We start from the raw sequence: 16448 nt of genomic DNA on the forward strand, positions 1-16448 counted from the left end.
TTGAGGGGAAAATAAAGGCTATGCTAAGAAACTGCTGTGACCAAGAGATTCTGCTCTAGAAATAAAAGCAAATTCTTGAGTGAAAAAGACAACAGAGATACTGCTGCTTTTCTAACTCTCAGTAACAGCCAAAATAAGGCTAGTGGGAAAGAGCACAGATTTTCAAAACAAACAAAAACAGAGTAACATATCCATATCTTTTCATACCAGTACAATAAACTGTGAAGATGGTTGACTTAAAAATAAAGATTGTAATTCTTTTTTTTTTTTGCATTCAGCTTAGTTACAGCGAAAGGTAGTTATAATAGGTCAATCCTAACAACACATAATCTTACAGAAAAAGGAATCACCATAGCAGTTACAAGGAAATATGAACTAAAGAAGTAATGACACAAAATTAAGAAAGCAGAGTGACCTGAATATGGATAAGTGTAGAAAAGAACTTCGCAGCATATTAGGTTTCATGGTTTAGTCTACCAGAAAGGACAGGTTTGTGACACAAATATTGGGCAAGCATTAGGATGTCAACAGCAGCAACAATCTCCTCGCACCGTCCAGGGAGCAGATGAAGCATTCTAATATCGGGTTTTTTTCCCCCACATATCAAATTCCTTTGGTTTTATGATACTTTGCCCCACCAGGAAGAAGTTCCTATGTGGGATAGATGCCAAATGTACATAAAATGCGAGTCAAAAGAATGTTAGAATCCTACCTTTGAATGAAATTATTATATGGATCTATTAAGCCTAATTTAAAATAAGGCCTTCCAGCCTGATTTCTACTTCTATTTTCTAGGTGTTCTCATGCCACAATTCACATCCAGCTCTGTCCAAGCAGCACCGAGTTCCTGTTACTTTAGTTCAATGCTTCAGATACCTGCTTTTTGTTCAGAGCTCTGAACAAAAAGCAGTGACAAGTACTTCTCATTTTTCCCCACAGGAGAATGTCATGGAGGTAATCAGATCTTCGGTCTGGAAGAAAGCTGCTCGCCTGCTTGTAGATAGATATCCATTCCAAATCAACTAGCGCAGAGAGATCTGGCTTGAATAGTCGGTGTCAAAGCATGGCTAGGAGAGGAAACAAAAAAACCCAAACCCAACCCAACCCCCCAACCCCCCCCCCAACCAAAAAAACCCAGACACATGATGTTCACAAAGCACAGGCTGAGGGAGATCCCTGCTGGCAAGATGATGAAATACATGCGCACCATTTCAAAACACATCATTCACACGCTACCACAGTTTCTTCCACATCTGAATGTGAAAAACATTGCACATTTATCTTGCATTCAATTTGGCACCAGCCTCTTGCTCCTAAAGGCAGCGCTGCCCCAGCCATGCAGCACAGACTCCACAAGAGCAGCTGTTTGGCGGGGCAAAGGGGGAATTCAGTCTCCATTTCACCATGTTTATCAAGGATAAAAATTCCCGGCATACTTTAATTATCATTCTGCTGAAGCAAGGCTGATGGACCCGTTTCTACAGCTACTTCTATTGCAGAAGAGCGGGAGGATGGGACCCAGCTGGTTTCCCACTTATTGACACTGGCCATTTTTTCTATCGCATTACAGGCATTAGATAGCATCCCACTTAGGCAATAATTGTATCAGGGAAATGATACAGCTCACCTACTCGTTGTAATTAGTGATACCACATTTAACAACTGATCAGCCAATACTGGATATTTGTGTATTGAAAAGAAGAAGGAACAAAATAAAACAACAGATCTTCTCTCAGCTTTTTTTGTACATTAAACAACTACTGCAAAATTTCAACAACTACAACAAATTTCAAGGGACACAAACCAGAAATAATTCTTAACTATGCTGGACTATCATAAAGATACTTATGATACACCTGGGGACAAAATAAGCTCAGAAAAAATCTTAACAACTGGATGAGAGACACATTAACTTCCAGACCATAAAAATGACCAAGCAAAGAAAGCAAGAGAGAGTTAAAATGAATATCCAATGAAGGACAACATATTTTACAGGACATAGACATTATGAAGAGGTTCCATTTTCCTCTTACAAATGACATATTTGAGAGTAACAGATATTTCCAGTGGCTCAGAAAACACATTTAATTGACACTTAGAATGAAGGAAAGCATACAGGGTTGGTTTTTTTTTTAAAGAAAGTTTATTACAAATCTGTAGATTTAAGAAAATATCCAAAAACTGCCAAAGTAGTATGAAAAACACTGTTGTCCCATTCACAGTTACCAGTTTTCTCCAACAAACATAGCGTATAAAAATTGATAGAAACCAGTGGCAATTCTTTTTGGTGACACAAGTCAGATATTCGTAATTCCAAATCCCCTGCCAACAACTAAGATGTTGCTGGCAGCCCAAGAGAATGATTAAATTGCACTATTTTTGAAAACTGGAAGTTTGGATGAAAAGGCTATATACATATACACATACTGTATTTTACCACATGTACAGGTAACTCAGGGCAAACAAAACATGGCCCAGCACAATACTTAAAAGTCTATAAAAACCTGGAGAGCCAGGGAATGTGTGCATATGGTATTAAGTTATTCTCTACACTCTGGTTCCCATTTTCTTTTACATCTCAAACCTAATAAAGACCAATTGTTTTCCACTCTCATTTACAGAAACAGTGAAGCTGATGTGTTGCTATACTGTCTTTTCAGACACAGAAAATGTTAGCTGCACCACATGCAGGCACATGATCTAAAAATGTAATGCAGTTAAAACATAATATAATTAAAAGTGGGATTTTTAGAAGACTGTAGACTGAATTTACTGCAAATGACCTAACACCTTAAGCTCCCCTGAAAAACCGAGGCTAACATGGCATTTCTAATGTCATTCACAGATAATTCTTAAGACACATGAATGAGGAAAGAACTGTCTGATACATGTTACATTCCTAAACTGAAGTATGGACTACTTTAAAAAAGTGGAAAGTTTGCAAATATGCCACAGATTAAATGCAAACCTGCCCTACAACTCTAACTCTGGATAACTGGCTGCAACGGTTGGAAGCTGCAGCATAGACCATTGCTAACCACATTCTCAAATCCTTTAAACTGCACAGGACCTAGACACCACAACTCAGAGCTGCAGTGTAGAAGAGGCTTCAATGTAAGAAGTGTGAAAGCAGGATGAAACATTTCTGTTACAATACCTGCTCAAGGTACTGATATGATCTAAAAGAGAGAAAAAAAAAAAGAAAAAACAACCCAAACAACTGTGTGTAATTTAACTGCTTTTATCAGGTGCTTGAAGGTCCTTAGGCAGAGGACATCTGGGATTTCCTATTGATGAATCCTCCTTTTGCCAATAGCAACTTGGAAGAAACCAGCATCATGTTAAAAAACTACTCAGTGCATTTCATTCATTTTGCTGTTTCAACTTAAGTTGAAAAGCACAGAATCAAGAGTTATTCAAAGAAAACTACGCTGCAGAAGAGCAATTAGAAATCAACAGTCTCTCATCACCAGAGCAAACAGGATGGAAGATGCAGAACTGAATTTACAGTAATTTCCTTCCCCATGCAGACCAGATTAACTCTAGGTTAATCAGGGCTACCTGGAAAATTTCTTAAAAGCCACCTGTTGGTAAGGCGGTTGCCTCATTCTCCTGCATTTACTGAAAGCCTGATTTCTGAAACACTGTAATGAAACAGTCAAAAATCTTCATTCCAAAGAAGGAAAATATTTCATGTGCGTTCTTAGGCATGAACTTTCAGACTTGGGAAACGTTTTTCCAGATTGTCAGCAAGAGTCTGATCAGCCTCACGCAGAACTTCAAGGAAACTCTCCACCTGGAAATAAATTGCAAACACATACACACAAAAAGAAAAAAAAACAACTTGCATGGAACACAGAATTCTTATACTTGGTATAGGGGGTCTTTCCACTTCTGTACCTTCCCACCAACAGCAGCCAGCACCAGCCACTGCAAAGAATAATGGAAAGTGCTCCACGGTAGATACCTTCCTCCTAAACCCCACCATTTCAGTTGGTCTAAATTTTGAAACATTATCGCCTTCCCCAAACTCTTATTTTATTATTTAAATGTACACAAACAAAAGCTCCCTATGAAAAATATTTAGAATAATTATTCTTTAAAAATGTACAGGACAAATTTTCAGCTAGCATAAATTTGCAGACATCTATTCCTTTCAGCACAGTCTGACCCTTGTATCAGCTGATGAGGTAGGGAAAGCTCTGGCTGAAGTAAGCTGGAAGAGACAGAAAGGGTAAGACTGTCTAGAATGGCATATTACCAGTGTCTGAGCAATTCTGTCCTACCTCTACATCTGATTCTGAAAGGTCTGGCCACCCGAGTAGTATTTTTCAGCTACGTTAAAGACCTTGTCATATACTTACCGATGCAAAATACAGAGGTAAGAGGTTCTGAAATGCACAGGAACATGTCTGTTCATTTAAATGTCCCTGGTGTAGCCCTTCTAACGTATTTTCCTGGAAAATAAAATGAGAAATACAACTAACATGTCATGTAGAGTTGTTGAAAAAACAAACTCAAAATTGTGCACAGTGTCTACAGTATGCACTTCGCTCTCAAAAATGAGTAAAAAAACCAGAACTTACAGTTCTCAGAGAATGCCAGACATAGGTAAAATAAAAAGGTGTGAAAGCTCACATCACAAGTCTCTTAATCTGAGTGCTCCCATAATAAAAAAGTCCAGCTGAGAAGGTGAGTTTATATACTGATATTCTTTCCTTTTCTTAAATAAATTGGCTTTCATTCAAAAGAAATGGTGACATACACCTAGAGGATTTATCATACAGAATCTTGGCCCTGAAGACACACCTCCAAAAACCTGTGTCCCTGCCGTCTAACACACATGTTGCTACTCACCTTCTGATGATTCTCTGATGAATTTCCAGTATGCAACTTCACTTGCACAGAAAAATGCCCACATTAATAGTAATGTCTTTTTTCTTACCTACCCTGCAGAAATCCCTCTTAGAATTTTGTTTATTCTTACCTTGGTCAGTTCTTGAAGCACATTGGAAAGTAATTCACAGCAAATATCCTTCAAAATTTTTAAATGGAAATCTTCCTCGTTTACATCAGCCCTTCCAGTCTCTTCTTGTTCGGACTCCTTTGAGTTATCAACAGATCTCTTCCCACAGCCCTCCATGTATTGTAAGATACGAATCAAGCTCCCAATCAGAGGCATATCTAATATAAAGTAACAAGAAAATGGAAGTTTAACACCAAAAATTTTTCCCCATCCTTTCAAGGCATTAGAATTTTGAAACACACCACAAGATTTTATACAAAAGCTATAGGAAGGTATAGTCTGACAGTGTTGTGTTTTGTCACTCAAAGACTGTTTTAAAGAAGCAAGTGGAAATGTAGTAGAAAACCCAAACCATTTTTTCTGCAAGCTAACATGTATCTATAAAAAGTATATGCCAGTGGTAAGGAATATGAGGAGGAAAATGTCTCTAGTAATACCTCAGAGAGGCTAGTATGTTAAATTTGCATCCAGATAATTCTACTTCATAAACCAAACCAACACAACATCTTTCTGCTGCAGATGACGCTGACTCACATTCCCAAGATAGGCTTTTAATTCTAAGGACTTGTCAATGGATTGAAAAGTAACAAGTGATAAAGATGGATTTAAGTAAGTGCAGAATCTCCCTCTACTAAACAAAGTATAACAGTCAAGACCTCACATTTTAGCAAAGATGAATTCTGCAGTTTTCATTAATTTACCCAGTGGAGAAGACTGAACAGAATCTGTAGATTCTACTACTGTAACTCTTCAGAGATATCCAGTAACTGAACTTCGAGCTATCTGTGATTTTTAGAGTCACCAGTAAAGAGTCTTACTGTATTCAAACATGTAACTGAATTCTGTGTTCTGAACCGATCTCTAAAAAACAGTAACAAATTAACCCCACATACATAAAGACGATTGTGAAAATAACTTAAAAAAAAAAAAAAAAAAAACCCAGAAAAAAGCATGACTTGCTTTTCCTCATTTTGGTGTATTCTTGTTCCGTCTGTGAAGCAAACATAGCAGACAGCACGGACAAAATAGAGGCCAATACAGTCTTCTGCTCCTGCACAATGATCGGTGGATCGTCTGGCTGGCAAAGTTCATGGCAAACGAGGTCATAAAGCAAACTCCAAGTCTCTTTTCCTCTATCAGGAGCCTGCACTTGAGAAAGAAAGAAAGAGAACCCACCAACCCAACAAATTTAATCTGGGTACATGAACTATTTTTCTCCCCATTACATATCTGATGATCTAGAAGTTACTGCCATTCTGGGTCCCATCATATGTAGCAATTCAAGCGTCTTACCAATAGCCTGAATACCCTCATCCACCGTGGTCAGGAGCTGCAAAATATGCATATAAACATCAAGTCCTTCTGGATTATCTGATCTACAAAGAACAAACAAAAAACAAAGACAAATTAAAGACCTGATTACTGAGTTTATATTCTGTGTGTTTTGGACACACAGAAGACCATCAGCAATCACTATGATTCTCTTTGCTAACCAACTAGTTGACTCATTTCAAATGATAAAGTACAGGAAAATGTATTCTAGTGATCTGTCAAACTATGCAGCTCCCACTGAAATAAAGATGTTCAGACACAGGCCTTAACAAGGTTATAAGGAGTCTCCCCAGCCATGAAACCGAAAAGAAATCTCACATACCGGACTTGTTTGGCTGCTTCGAGTATACAAGGCACAAGCTTAAAATCTGGAAGTTCTTCGGGGGAATCATCTACAGACGGTCCCACAGACCGACAAGTGCCATTTTTAATCCAGTTTAACATTAGCTCTTCATCTAGATCAAAGAGTTTGTCCACCACTTCACCCACTTTTACCAGCAATTCAACTGCACAAGAGAGAACGTATAAATTTCAACAAGACTAAAAACGGAGAGCAAAAATTAGCTCACAAAATGCTAATATATAAAAGTATTCAGAGTAAATTCAGTGCTGAAATATATTAGTTTCGTTCACGACCTACTAAAGGGTTGCTATGTTTAATCCCTTTTTGTGGCATAGATCAGGTGAACAGCTTGATGAATAGGGATTCTATGAAAGCCCACTGACACCTTCTACCTTCTCATGCCATTTATGAAGCAGGAACTTTATTCTGCAAAGAGACTTCACATTCCTGGAAAGTCGTAACTTCTGCTTCTGAAGTAAAACTTTTCATGATTTGTCCCTAAATACGCAGTTTTCTGCTAACCTTACACTTGCGAATCTGCATTTTACTTAAGTAGATCTGTGATTTCAATTGGACAGAGCAGGATTTCTGAGCATTGTCACTAAAAAAAAAACCCAATCAAATTGAAGAAGCTAAATTATTAGGATTCCTAGACAAATGACAACTGCTGTTACAATTGAGTTGGATGTGAAACATAAATGCTATTCAAAATATTTCCATTATTAGGTGCTTAGTGTGTTTTTTGCTAAATTAGTGCTAAGAGATTTGTGTACCACTGACTGCAGACCCAAAGCCTGTGCAGTATTCAGCTGCCATTCAGAGTAACTGAATCATCCCTCCAGTTCACACTCCACAAGTATGGTAGTTTTAAAACCGGAAAACACATATCTGATTTGAAAAAAAATTTAAATGAGGTCTTGTTTCAAGGATCAAAAATGACATATGTATATCCCTGAATGAGGACTATGTCATTTCCTTTACTGTGCCAAGTAACAACTTCTTCTATTAGACTTATTTTGATTCCCCCACAGAGCTTTCTTCTTCCTCTATGGGTGCTTTTCTGGTTGGTTTTATATATATTTATAAACCTGCAAAGGCAGGACATGTTTATTTTGGTGTCCTTTAAATTCACGAGGTTTACTTTATTTTAAAGAAATTCTGTACTCCCAATTGAAAATATCTGTCTTTGAAATTGCGTACTTCAGTTCTTATTTTTTTCTGCAAACACCCACTAATTCCCAGCTTGTTTTGGCAACTTACCATTTGTAGAGCTCGACATGATAAAGCAAACACAGTCATACACGGAAGGGTTTTCTCGGATTCTCTCAACCCAGACATTGGCCACCTCAGGCTGGGAGAGGCAAGTTAACAACAACCTAGACAAGAATTGCCCATTTAACAAATTAGAAGCCAATTCATTCATTTTAGCTGTAAAAGTGTAAATCCAAAATAATGAGAATGATGTGACAGAAACAGGAATCTAGCTCACAGCAAATCAATTCCAGAACAATGCGGAAATGATAAAAGGATAGGATGAGAAGGTAATAGTGAGCCCACTTGTCAATTTTCTTCCCGGGCGTCAGAACATAGCAGAACTACACTAATGATGCATTAATTTCTGAGATGTCCTACCTGCTTGTTTCCAGAAGAGTTGGGGAGTCTGAATCACACAAACGTTGCAATAACATTTGGCTTTAAGGAGAAAATGCAAGATAAAAGTTAATAAAAATCTATCTTTGTTTGGAAAAAAGTTATCAAAAGGTTAATTTCACAGCTGCAGCCATGTTCTGAGATTAAAGCCAGCTTTTCCTGACTGTGCATGCATTTCCAGTGTTTCAAGATTGCCAAACTTAGAAATTAAAGATTCAAGAACTTGACTGGTGATTAAAACAACAACAACAAAAAAATAGTGGTCTGTATCCTTTTTTTCCTTCACTGAACACTTCCCACACAAATATGGTCAGCCAAAAAGGTGTGAATGAAGATGAGGCACGGCAGACAAACTTAGTTCCTTCTATAACATTTATTTCATGATTGTGAGTCCAGAAAAGCAGTACTCATGCATGTATAAAACACATATACACTTACCCAAGATTCTCATCTTTACTAATGGACATGCATATGTCTTGGAAACAGGCCATATTTCCTAATATTCCCACACAGATTTCCTGAAAAGTCAAACCAACAGTATAATGAGGTAACTGCAATGTAGTTCACCGGTTTATTTCCACAGCCATAAGACAAAAGTAAGAAAGGTTCAAAGGCATTTTCCAGTTTGATTTCCAAGTTCTTACGACCCACCAATTTTAAGACAGAGATACAGATTTTTCTACATGATGCTATTAGACTAGCCTAAAATATACTCATGACAGGTACTATTCAGATATTTAGGTGTTAAGGTATTCCATAAAACCAAATATATCTTGAAATCAACTTTGCTTGCATATTCTATGTATACCATTTTGAAGCTAATCTGGCATCCCTATTATTAAAGCAATAAAGAATCCTAAGAACAAAAATATCACCATGTAAGTGGAACCCCCACAGATATTCACTTCCTCCCAAAAGAAAGGGGGCTTTACTGGAAGCTTGTATTAAGAACATCTTCTGATTGCAGAGATCTTAAAAAAAAAAAAAAAAAAAACCAAACCCAAAACCAAAAGCAGCGCATCCCATTAGGATATTCATACCTAGACAATCATTAAAAGGATGCACACTTCTATAAAGGGGACCGTGAGAGCTCTGAAATACCTGCGGGTGACTGGTGCTAACACAGAATGTCCTGGGAATCATTCATTTTCAGCAATCTAAAGTTGGAAATCAGCTCTCGCCACTCAAGATTATCTTCTTAATTATTAACATGCTATTACCTCTGCTGAATTACAGCAGACACTCTAGCAGACACTATTTGAAGAAAGTAGCTGCAACAGCCAATTTGCACTCACTTCCAAATTTTGGTTGTACTTTCAAAAGACAAAGTACTGAACTTTCAAAGCCCTGTGTGTCTCTACTCATCTCCTGAAGTAAAGCGTCTGGTAACTTCAGAGAAAGGGGAGTTATACCAACACTGAATACCTTTGAAAACCCTATCTTGAATCCTATAGTGCACTGTGTAATACAAGCTGCAAAACAATGACATCAAAACAAAGGGAGAAGAAAAAAAAATTTGTTAAGTATTGGTGTCTAACAGTTCCTAACTGCCAAGATTACTTTTTGTATTGGGTTTGCATGGCAAGGATTTGGTAGCGGGGGGGCTACAGGGATTGCTTCTGTGAGAAGATGCCAGAAGTTTCCCCCTTGTCCGACAGAGCCAATACCAGCTGGCTCCAAGATGGACTCACTGCTGGCCGATGCCAGAAGTTTCCCCCTTGTCCGACAGAGCCAATATCAGCCGGCTCCAAGACGGACCCACCGCTGGCCAAGGCTGAGCCAATCAGCAACAGTGGTAGCACCTCTGGGATAACGTATTTAAGAAATGGAAAACAAGTTACAGGGAGTAGCAGTTGCAGTGAGAGAGGAGTGAGAATACGTGAGAGAAACAACTCCGCAGACACCAAGGTCAGTGAAGAAGGAGGGGGAGGAGGTGCTCCAGGCACCCCAGCAGAGATTCCCCTGCAACCCGTGGTGAAGACCATGGTGAGGCAGGCTGTCCCCTGCAGCCCATGGAGGTCCACGGTGGAGCAGATATCCACCTGCAGCCCGTGGAGGACCCCACGCCAGAGCAGGTGGATGCCCGAAGGAGGCTGTGACCCTGTGGGAAGCCTGTGATGGAGCAGGCTCCCAGCAGGACCTGTGGACCCGTGGTGACAGGAGCCCACGCTGAAGCAGGTTTGCTGGCAGGACTTGTGACCCCGCGGGGGACCCACACTGGAGCAGTCTGTTCCTGAAGGACTGCACCCTGTCGAAGGGACCCACGCTGCAGCAGTTCATGAAGAACTGCAGCCCATGGGAAGGACTCATGTTGGAGAAGTTCGTGGAGGACTGTCTCCCGTGGAGGGACCCCACACTGGAGCAGGGGAAGACGGTGAGGAGTCCTCCCCCTGAGGAGGAAGGAGCAGCAGAGACAACTGACCACAACCCCCATTCCCCTGTGCTGCTGGGAGGGCGGAAGTAGAGAAATCAGGAGTGAAGTTGAGCCCAGGAAGAAGGGAGGAGTGGAGGGAAAGTTTTAAGATACGGGTTTACTTCTCATTATCCTACTCTGATTCGACTGGTAATAAATTAAATTAATTTCCCCAACTCGAGTCTCTTTTGTCCGTGACGGTAACTGCTGAGTGATCTCCCTGTCCTTATCTCAACCCACGAGCCTTTCATCATATTTTTCTCCCTCTGTCCAGTTGAGGAGGGGGAGTGAGAGAGTGGCTTGGTAGGCACCTGCTGTCCAGCCAAGGTCAACCCACCACACTTTTGTAGGTCTGACTAAACAAATTCATGACCATTTCTGTTCAGTAATCACGAAACAAGTCAGGAGACAAAAAGGCCAGTCTTTACTGGTTTTTATAACAAGCCTTATAACTAGATTTGATAAACTTAGTCCTTCATGAGTAATGACATATATCAGCTTCAGCATCACTGAAATACTTACTGATTAAACCATATTAAAAACACTGCGAAAAAGCATTTTAAAATTTGATTTTGCATTTTCTCCTTGTTCCCCTAACTTATTCAAACATGCAATGGGAGGTGGAGGGAGATATGTGCAAATACATGTACAGAGCTATCTACTATTGCTATTAATATGGGACAGCTTTTTGACAGCCCATACTTACTGTAAGGCGAGGGCATTTGGACTTGGCAAAAACTCCCATGAATATATCAGGGGCGTTGAACTCCTGAAGAAATAAAGCGACATCCTGTGGAGAAAGTGAGTAGAGAAGTAAATGGACTTCTATAGTTTCCAAACGCAAAATCAAACCTTTTCTCACAGCACAAGGACTGGATCAAAGAAATGTCAAACTCACTACAAGAGATCAGTTATTTCCCAAGAGTTAATACCAATAATCCTTGCTTTTCAATGACAGAAGATCAGCAAGCCCCTATGGTGATTCAGGATGCCAGTGATTTGCTATACAATGAGCCAAAAAGTCACATTTAGTTTCTCTTCCTCTCTGTCTCAACAGAGAGTCAGAGACGCTAAGTCAGAACTCAGCAAATATCACGTTTTCAGACAGTAACATCACCCAGACATACAAAAAGAAACAAGGGAAGGGATTACCATTAGCACTTGATCAGACCATACAGAAGAGGAAATCTCCTCCTCATTTTACCACATTAAAATACAAGATTAGTTCTCTGTTTGGGAGTAAAGGACACAACTTCCATGTTTATTTAAAATATCTAAACAAAGAGTCAGTGAATAAAATAATTAAAAAAAATACATATCTCTTACTCGAGAATTTGTTCCAGCATTTGAGAATGTTGAGAAAAATACCAAAAAATTATGTTACACTGCCATTGTGAGTCTGTAGCTAAACTTTAAAAGGTTGTTTATCTGTCAGTGAAAACTATGCTTACCAGCAGAATGCATTACACTTGCTAGAGAAAAATATGCCTATTTAGAGATGGCATCGATATTATCTCCATAATCAAACTGCTGAAGACACAGGTTATGCACCTGAGTTAATTTCAGCTACAGCTAAGGTGCTGTCTTCTAGTAACTCCAAGCTTCGGTTCAACTCCTGCACATAATACAGAAAACTGACAGGTGTGAATACAAGCCCCATTTATGCCAGCTGACCCTAAGCAATAGCACCACACGATCCATTAGACACCTGGAGGAAGGTCGGGCAGACCACCTTGTTTCTTTTACATTCACACACAGTTCTGCTTTACATCCTCAAACAGCAGCATGGGGCCCAGCAGCTAGGACACGACAGAAGGCCTGCTTTTGCAAACTAGCGCTGAGCTTAAGAGTGCACACAATGTACTTGCTCATCTTGAAAAGCAGCCTTCGTGATGAGCCTGCTTTATACCAATTCACCACACCTGCCCTGCCTAATGACTCACAGCACACTGTCAGCCAAACCAGAGAATAATCAATACCATCAAAATCAGAAAGCTGACCAAGCCCGTGTAATTCTGTGCCTTCTCCCACTTCCAGGATTCTGACTGAACACACAGGGCAGAAGCCGCCCGTGGCTGTGAACCACCCTCGAGGTCTGACTCCCGCACATCACTCCTACCTCGTCCATCGACATGTCCCACACTTTGCAAATGTCATTCTCCATCTCCTCATCCAGCTCCGTCTGGATTCCCTCGGGGCTTACGGTGGGCTCCGTCTTCTCGGGGCTAATGACCTGAGAGAAAACGGGGAAGGGGTGCACACGGGGGTACGGCAGTACGTGAGCTACGACCGAGAAACGCCATGAAACATTAACAACGACCTATCGCTTCAGTCACAGTTTAAAAAACCCCCACACAACTAGGAAACCGGTGTGTCGTGTGTCCCTCCCCGGCCCCGGTAACGGTCGCACCGCACCCGCGAGGCGCTGACCGTTACCAGGCCCGCCGGCCTCTTCCCTCACGGTGCCACCAGGCCCGCACCTCGATGAGGCGCGTAAGGACGCTGAACAGCCAGTGCTTGCTGTACACCGTGTTCCCCACCGCGTCACCCTCCTCCTCCACCTCGCTGGAGGGCGGCGAGGGGTTACGGTCCATGGCTGCCCGCCACCGCCACAGCCGCGCCGGCGCCAACTAGGCGGCGGAGGCGGCCAGAGCGGCGCCCGGGCCGTGCCCCACAGCGCCCCCTGCCGGGGCGAGGCGCCCGGAGGCCACCGCCCAACGCTCACTGCAGGCCGTCTCCGGCCCTCAGCGGCCGCGCCGGGCCCGCGACGAAGGCACCCGACCGCCGCCGCCCCCTCCGCGGAAAGCAGCCCCCGGGCTCCCAGGGCAGCCGAGGGGCCAAGGGAGATACCCCGCCCCTTGGCAGCGCCGGTGGCCCCCGCGATGCCCTGACATCGCCCCGCGGGGACGCGCACAGGGAGCGTCCGCCCGCGGGAGCATCCTGCTTCCCTCGAAGCCAGCACTGTGACTTGCGGTCCCCACCCCAGAAGGAAAGCCAGCAGCGAGGGGGAGCAGTTTTCAGGAGAATTTCTTTATTCGGCTGCACAGAACAGGTGTAACAGGTGAGCAGAGATGGCCTCCTGGGGAGCAGCGTTAGTATTTGCTGGGAAGGCCTGCAGGTCTGTAGCGGTTGGGATCCCCGCCGTTTCTGCCCCACGCGTTTGCCTCTTGGTCAGCTCGGGTGTCTTCTGCACCTCTGCCACTCACGTCGCCTTGCCATTTTTCCCGGGCATCACTAGCAGGAACAAAAAAGGCCACCTGAACCAACCAGCATTTAACTCCACTTTGTGTTGATTTCCTCACTCATGGAAAACTAGCTTTTCCACAGGACTTCTCAAAGTGAGATGCAAGCACATATTCAGTCCTTGTCTGAGAACCACAGTGGAATCCATAACTGTCATGTCAGGAAATGAACCAGCAAGGAGAGAATGTTCCATATCACCAGAAATGCAGAGGTAAGGAATCTGCCTTCTCAGGAGGACAAGAAGAAAGGCTCACGCTCATGCGTGAGGAGAGGCACCACTCCTATAGAGACAGGCTTCCCCTCCCCTCCACTGTCCTTCTAGGTCCAAAGCTGAGTACAAGTCAAAAAGGACTTCACTCTAACTGGAATGCCTGGATCCCTAGTAACTCACTGTTAACAAGCCAAATACGGTCCATTACCTGATCACTTTGGCTGCCCAAGCACCACCAGGTCCTCTTTGGGCAGCATCATAATTCCCACGAGCATGGAAATATTTGTCGGCACCTTTATAATTTGCCTCACGCATGTCCTGGTATGCTCTGAGCATATCCCATGCCCCTGAAGAAAGCAGAGGAACAGAGATGATGTTGACTTTAGAGAGTCATCCCAGAAATAGTGAAGTACCATTTCAGTCAGGAGCTGAAAGGCCCAAGGAGCAGTAACAGAGAGAGGCACTTCTCCACATCGGCCTTTGCACAGGGGTGTGCCCATGGAAAGGGCCTGCGGGGGCTGATCAAGGCCCTCTTCCAGCAGCAGAAACCAACGGGGTCCCTCATGTGGAGCTGCGGACCTCCTAGCTCCGAGGACCGTGTCCATTGACTGCCAGTAACCTGTACTCGGGAAGGGGGTTCCTGAGAGAAAGGCCCGTGGTAACAGCAGCTTACCTCCAACTGCATCCCAGACAAATCGTCCACCTTGGAGTACTGGTGGCATGTCAGCACTTGCACACAGAATAAAGGAGAGCAACACGAGGCAGACACAGAGCCTCATGGTTCCCGGCCCAAGCCTGACACGGAGCTGTGAGACAATCAGGGAGATGAGCAGTTCTGGAGCACATTTGAGAGACTGCTGACATAGCATCCATCAGACCCACAGCTGTGCCCGGGCAGCTGCCCCAGCGCTGATAGCTAGCCCAGGAACCCACTTCTCCCCCCACAAGGAGCAATGCCCTCTTGTGCAACCACAAGCTCAGCTAAGACTCTGCAACAGAGGCAGATGGACATGAGAAACTTGCATTTTAGCATTCCCTGCTGCTCCTATCATGAGTACAGAGAAGCCCCACATGCTAAAGCATTAGTCCTGTTCCCAAATACCAGCTAAAAACACTGCATATAGCTCACAAATTCAGAATATCACTCACCACTGCAGAAAGGCAAAGCCAAAGGAGATGGAGCTTGTCTTGTGGGCTCTTGGACTCAGAGAGGGTATTTATAAGCAATTCAAATCCCTCAAAAGAGGAAACTGGAAAGGATACCCATGGCTGGGAATTCCCCCCTACCACTCCCCTTCCAACACAGAAATCATTACGGTAAGCCTGTCCTTGTCCTTACTGAAAGTTCATAGCTCCTGTTACACAATTTTTTAGAAAGTATGTGGTGCTTCTTCAGCTGTCCACGGGACTATTTGCTCCTCATAACAAGCAGGCTAAGAAACTGCCTCAAAGACCAAAGCGTTCTGTGTGCTTGAAGTGTTATAGTTGGCTTAAGGGTGACACTTTTGTTTGGGTGTTGTGCTGGACAGAGCTCAGAGAAGAAGGTGCCTGATCATCCGCACTGTACATTGAAGCACAAAGTCGGGTCTGTGTCTGTGCACATGGAAGGGTCAGCTGCGTTACCAGAATGGCTGCAGGAACTGCTAAGTGAAATTCCCATGCGTGCTGGGATGGCAAGATGGACCCCAGAGTTGATGGAATTGAAAACATGAAGTGTTTCTCTTAACTCTATTGCAAAGCAAACCCGCATATACCTACGTCCCTGCTGATAATGCTTTAAGATAGCACACACACACGCCACCATAAGGAAGGCCCAAATGCTTCGTCCTGCCTTTGCTTGCTCTCACAGATCCTTCTCAAGGGAATTCCAGCCATCCTGCTGTAACAGCGGCCCAGTGGGGCTCAAGTGGGCTAAACTAAAGAGAGTTTTTGATGCAGCAGTAAACATTTTACCTAAGGGGAAGTTCAGATCCATACAGCCACAACTCTGCTAGATTTTAAGATCGATATATTAACTGTCAGGCCATACTGGCATGGTTCACAGTTTTGAGTACCCACTGCGCTCTCTCTGCTTAGGAGCCCGCTTGCTGCTTTCTTCCCTTGGTTAACAACTGACACAACTGTTTCCTCTGCAGAAAGCTAGGTTTGAGTGCAGTTGCACTGTAGAATGAATGTGCAGAATGTCTCCCCAGTGTGTGGTCTCATACATGATTTAACAAGTCTAAGAGAG

At 42.9% G+C, this 16448-nt stretch overlaps 2 protein-coding genes across 5 annotated transcripts; both read right to left on the minus strand.

Moving 5' to 3' along the window:
• Positions 1 to 2054: 2054 nt before the first annotated feature.
• Positions 2055 to 13358, minus strand: SAAL1 (serum amyloid A like 1). Of its 4 annotated transcripts, none has more exons than XM_050897259.1 (12): positions 13245 to 13358; positions 12884 to 12997; positions 11471 to 11554; positions 8790 to 8869; positions 8334 to 8393; positions 7962 to 8077; positions 6681 to 6864; positions 6320 to 6402; positions 5987 to 6175; positions 4988 to 5184; positions 4365 to 4457; positions 2055 to 3796 (listed from the first exon to the last, which is right to left on the minus strand). In XM_050897259.1, the coding sequence occupies exons 1-12, from the start codon at positions 13356 to 13358 to the stop codon at positions 3704 to 3706; spliced, it is 1407 nt and encodes a 468-aa protein (XP_050753216.1). In that variant the 3' UTR covers positions 2055 to 3703. The 4 variants fall into 4 exon arrangements, with proteins under 4 accessions (XP_050753216.1, XP_050753215.1, XP_050753218.1 ...); XM_050897258.1 differs by having other exon boundaries at positions 5966 to 6175; XM_050897261.1 differs by having other exon boundaries at positions 13195 to 13303.
• Positions 13359 to 13790: 432 nt separating this feature from the next.
• LOC127016401 (serum amyloid A protein-like) lies at positions 13791 to 14997 on the minus strand. The gene is made up of 3 exons (XM_050896861.1): positions 14892 to 14997; positions 14427 to 14565; positions 13791 to 13998 (listed from the first exon to the last, which is right to left on the minus strand). The coding sequence occupies exons 1-3, from the start codon at positions 14995 to 14997 to the stop codon at positions 13857 to 13859; spliced, it is 387 nt and encodes a 128-aa protein (XP_050752818.1). The 3' UTR covers positions 13791 to 13856.
• Positions 14998 to 16448: the final 1451 nt, after the last annotated feature.

The sequence above is a fragment of the Gymnogyps californianus genome, chromosome 5 (genome assembly GCF_018139145.2).
Source record: "Gymnogyps californianus isolate 813 chromosome 5, ASM1813914v2, whole genome shotgun sequence".
In the NCBI taxonomy this organism is placed as follows: domain Eukaryota; kingdom Metazoa; phylum Chordata; class Aves; order Accipitriformes; family Cathartidae; genus Gymnogyps; species Gymnogyps californianus.

Excerpts from the sequence above, each read along its gene's own strand:
- LOC127016401 (XM_050896861.1), bottom strand. The coding sequence starts at position 14,997 with ATGAGGCTCTGTGTCTGCCTCGTGTTGCTCTCCTTTATTCTGTGTGCA. Across the intron at positions 14,566-14,891 it reads TGTCTGGGATGCAGTTGGAG|GGGCATGGGATATGCTCAGA; the intron begins GTAAGCTGCTGT and ends TGCTTTCTTCAG. Across the intron at positions 13,999-14,426 it reads TGGGCAGCCAAAGTGATCAG|TGATGCCCGGGAAAAATGGC; the intron begins GTAATGGACCGT and ends TGTTCCTGCTAG.
- SAAL1 (XM_050897258.1), bottom strand. The coding sequence starts at position 13,358 with ATGGACCGTAACCCCTCGCCGCCCTCCAGCGAGGTGGAGGAGGAGGGT. Across the intron at positions 11,555-12,883 it reads GGGACATGTCGATGGACGAG|GATGTCGCTTTATTTCTTCA; the intron begins GTAGGAGTGATG and ends CTTTCTCCACAG. Across the intron at positions 8,078-8,333 it reads ACTCTTCTGGAAACAAGCAG|GTTGTTGTTAACTTGCCTCT; the intron begins GTAGGACATCTC and ends ATTCTTGTCTAG.